The sequence below is a fragment of the Oncorhynchus masou genome, chromosome 31, assembly GCF_036934945.1.
Source record: "Oncorhynchus masou masou isolate Uvic2021 chromosome 31, UVic_Omas_1.1, whole genome shotgun sequence".
Taxonomy (NCBI): Eukaryota; Metazoa; Chordata; class Actinopteri; order Salmoniformes; family Salmonidae; genus Oncorhynchus; species Oncorhynchus masou.
In genome coordinates this window covers 87,843,524-87,847,860 of record NC_088242.1, presented here as the reverse complement: position 1 = coordinate 87,847,860, position 4,337 = coordinate 87,843,524, and the positions used below count along the sequence as shown (strand labels likewise).

At 42.8% G+C, this 4,337-nt stretch overlaps 1 protein-coding gene across 1 annotated transcript; it reads right to left on the bottom strand.

Annotated features, from left to right (window-relative positions):
- Positions 1 to 2,266: 2,266 nt before the first annotated feature.
- Positions 2,267 to 4,063, bottom strand: LOC135524701 (immediate early response gene 5 protein-like). Its single transcript, XM_064952460.1, has one exon. It carries the CDS (start codon positions 3,731 to 3,733, stop codon positions 2,822 to 2,824), a length of 912 nt encoding a protein of 303 aa, XP_064808532.1. The 5' UTR covers positions 3,734 to 4,063; the 3' UTR covers positions 2,267 to 2,821.
- Positions 4,064 to 4,337: the final 274 nt, after the last annotated feature.

Below are 4,337 nucleotides of genomic sequence, written 5' to 3'. Positions count from 1 at the left end.
CATTACAATCTCTCTCTCTCTCACACACACACACGCACACACACACTTGCTCAGCAGGAAAGTGTTTCGTAACTCACTTCTCTCCTCTCTCCCTTTCACTCCCTCTGTCTTTTTCCAGGGATCTGGAATTCTGGAAGTGGGGCCAATGAGTTTAAGAGTGTGATGGGTCGGACAGCTGCATGAGTTTAGCTTAGAAGGAGCCAGGCATGTACTCACATGTATGCAGCCATTCCTCTCTTTGTCCCAATACAGGGAGTGGAGAGAGGATGAGTACTTAGTAATCACAACACAAGCAGATTAGTCATGAAACATAAACAGAAAAGAAAATCATTCCCACACCTGTAGAGATCCTTCATGTCTACTCGCTCCGTCTCTCTTTCACACATGCAAACACTTGCACTACTTTTCCTGAAGGTGATGCAAATTACAATACTGTACCTAACCCTTTTCAAATTTCTACCATCTTATTAAGCCAATGTAATCAAGCCAATGTATGCCCGTGGCAAATAAACTACACATTTATGAAATAATCTTTATTCCGGTGTTCTTCAAGTCTTGCCCTGTGGATCCACAGGGTGTGCAAGCTTTTGTTCCAGCCCAGCACTAAGACACCGAATTCAACTGATCAAGGGCTTGAGGATTTGTTGAGTCTGGTGTGGTACAGTAGCAATGGGCTGGAACAAAACCCCTGCACATCCCAGTACACTGCTCTCCGCCTCCCTTTCTCTCTCTGTTTGTGTTCTGCTGCATGCATGGCCAGCTGACTGGTAAGAGCCCTGGTCCTGGGACCGCCCTGTGTTAGCCTGCCTAGCCCAGATCCTTCTGCTGGATCTCCAGGGAGCGCCAGCTATTAATACCCAGTGTCCGTGTGAAAGAATGTGGACACAGGAGGTTACATCTCTTAAGCCCACGTTGCATTGGATCAATTTGGTGTTGGAAATATGACAATAATATTATTATTGATAAATGTATTGGATTGTTGAGGGAGCTAGCATATAGGCACTTCGCTGCACCTTTTATACCTGCTGGAAACTGTGACAAATAGACTTTTATTTGAAATATGTTTGGATATCCATGTAGTATCCATAACACGCCTGCACCCTGTTCCTTAATAGTACCATGTTGTATTCATTGAGATGTTACAGGGATATAAGGGTTTTATCCTTTAATACCCACCATGTTGCACATTCATTTTAGACTGAGTCTATGGTCACACCCCCAAGTGTACAGTACTGTAGTGAGTTTATGAAAACAGTTCTCCTGTAGGTTTATTGAGTTGACATCTGGGCTTCCCTGTGGAAAGAATTTGAGTCACTTTTATTTTATTTAACCTTTATTTAACTAGGCAAGTCAGTTAAGGACAAATTCTTAATTACAATGACAGCCTACCCCGGCCAAACCCTCCCCTAACCTTGACGACGCTGGGACAATTGTGCGCCGCCCTATGGGGCTCTCGAATACGGCCGGTTGTGATACAGTCCGGGATCGAACCGCGGGTCTGTAGTGCCTTAGAGCACAGCGCCACTCGGTTTCACCAAATATTACCTCACTGACATTGAAGTGTAAAATAAAGTGTTCAAGTTGAACAAGAAGTGGTGTGGTTTAGATGGTTCAAGTTGGTAAGAGAATAGTTTAGGTAAAGCTACAATTGACTCCTGGCCACATTTAATGTAAGTTAAAAGCACAGCTATTAGTTTACCTACACATTGAACAGGACAAGCCAGGATAAGCTTTAACAGAAGCTATAGTAGAAACTTGACACTGCATAGCAGACATACCTGTAGACACAAAGCAAATGGATTGCAGCGTAGAGTAAAAATGTATTTGATGCCAGACATCATTCCGGAATACTTTTCCGTATCGTGACAAATAGTTTGGCCCTCCCTGCTGAGCTATAAAAGTGATGTATGTTGAGATGTTGGAGCCAGGGCATCTAAAAGCTGTAAGCCTACATTTACTGATGATCAGTAGTTGGGCTTATTTAACCATGTTGGACTTGCTTTGAAATACATAAAATCTCTTTAATAGCAATGTATGGTTAAATGACTGGAATTGTTTGGTTAATTTTATAGTACTTGAAGGGTCACAATACGCCTGCATATGATAATGTATCATAAATACTGGGAAGTTGTCTACAGTACAAATGGTATCCTACTGCTCACATTTGGCCACCAACCTCTACGAGGTGACACGACACTCTCCGAGTAGCAACACTTGCTGCATTATGTACAAACCAACCCCCATGAAAAGAGCACAGAAAAGTGAATTGTTAGACAATGTTTTAATACGTGAGCATCACGCAATTATCATAATCCATGGCAGATACCAAAATACATATATTGAGTAGGACATAGGAAAACAGTATTTACAGGCACACTATTACAAATGTACAAGTCTTTATAAAACAAAGACACTGTAGTGACCAGCAAATTCACAACAGATTGCGTTAGCATTGAGTCACAGTCCCATAATATTATCCACGTTAAAAAGGATAACGTTACATTTTATGAATTGATACATGGCGCTTTTGGTACGTTACAATGTAGACGACTTGTGTAGAAGCACGTTTCAAAGTGTTGACTATCAAGAGCCCATCGTTAACATTTTTATCACTTCCTAAAGCACCTCTCGAACATTCTTTCAATAGATGTTCCATGCAAATAGCTACTACAGTAGGCCGACTTTCATTATGATGTTTGGGGAACTCCAAATGTACTAGGTACTCAGTCCACCACGTGTTTGTGGGGGTAGTTGGTGGAATTTTGCTTCATGTTCCAGCTTTATTAATATCCCCAAGAGGTCAAAACCACAGTTTCAATGTTTAAAAAGCGACAATTGCAGTACTCCAAGGGTTGAGGTTTTTTAACATTTGATCACAACAGATTTGTCCTGAGTCACTGTCCTCTGCCTCGGAATCGGGCTGCGCTCCGTCTTCACTACTCAAGAGTCCAGAAAAACTGGAACCGAATATTGTTATCAAACTCGAGACATTGCTGGTGTCCATTTCTTCGGTTTCCGCTTTCTTTTCGTCGTTTTTAGAAATTAGAGTTGAGGACATTACTTTCGTTTTTTTCGGCAGGGAGTCTGTGAGTTCAGAGTCGTCGGCACACCGTTTCCTGTTAGTGCAAGTATGGGGCACTACGGGCTCGTTCAAATTTTCCTCCACTGATTCACCGTCGTCCGTCTGGCAGCCGTTCCGCGTCTCTGTAGCCTGTTTTGGATTACTCAGAGGGGGACCACTAATACAGTTGGATGAGATTGTAGTAACAACATTGGAGACCTCACATGTAGGACTAGCCTCTGGGCTCTCTTCCGGTGTTATCAGCTCGCTGCATCCTGAATCCAAAACTCCATTTTCGGCGTGATCTTGCTCACCACTCGCTTCAGATTCAACGTCCAGTGCCGCGTGGGATTCGACCACATTGCTGGGCTCCTGCTTGTCCACGGCCACATCACTTTGCACGTCTGATTCGGGCAGGCTCTCTGTCGAACCGGGGACCAATTTGTCTTGTTCTGAGTCCATGTACTCTCCCTCACACCACTCTCTTGCTTGCTGAGCACTCAGGCATATCCCGCCGTAGTAGTCACGAAGGTATACTTGCCGGGCACTACGTAGAACCAGGGAGACCAGTAGATTTTTGTGTAGTTTGATCCCACCACGTTGAACCCTGGAGTTGTAAATCTTCCCCAGTGAAATACTCATAATCCGATGCGCCTCAACTTTATACTCCATGATTAAACACTGAGGTTGTTAAGCAAAATCACTAAGTCTCACGTGTTTCAGTTCTTGTGGAAACACAAATGGTTGAAAGTAGCCTAATCCTCAAATCCCCGACGGAGTTGTTTGTCCTATACCGTAGCGACTAATTGCTTCCAAATGGTACTGAATTCTCTAAAGTGACGTAACTGCTTGTTTGTTTTAGAAACAGACATTTGATAAACGCAAGATGTGCTTCGTCGTTTCTATGTGCTGAAGCAAATGAGTGTATGGGTCTAAGAAATTAAAGGGTAGGCCTAATCAACAACTGAACATCGAGAAGAATGGGAACTGTTTCTGGTTTTAACACTTCTTTATACCCTAACGTAATAACCACGCCGTCCAATGAAAACACATGTCGTCTTTACCATCCCTACGAATTCCGCCCCGCCAAATTCATATGGACCAATGGACATGCTCTAAAAAGAGAAATAGAATTTGAATACACACGTGGGAGAGTGATTTAAAGACGTAAGCACAGGTTTAAAACACTGGTGGGAATTGCTATCTAAAAAAAAGTAACTATAGCTCATTATACTGTAGGCTACTCATGTACATTTCACAATAAGAATGTGTGTAT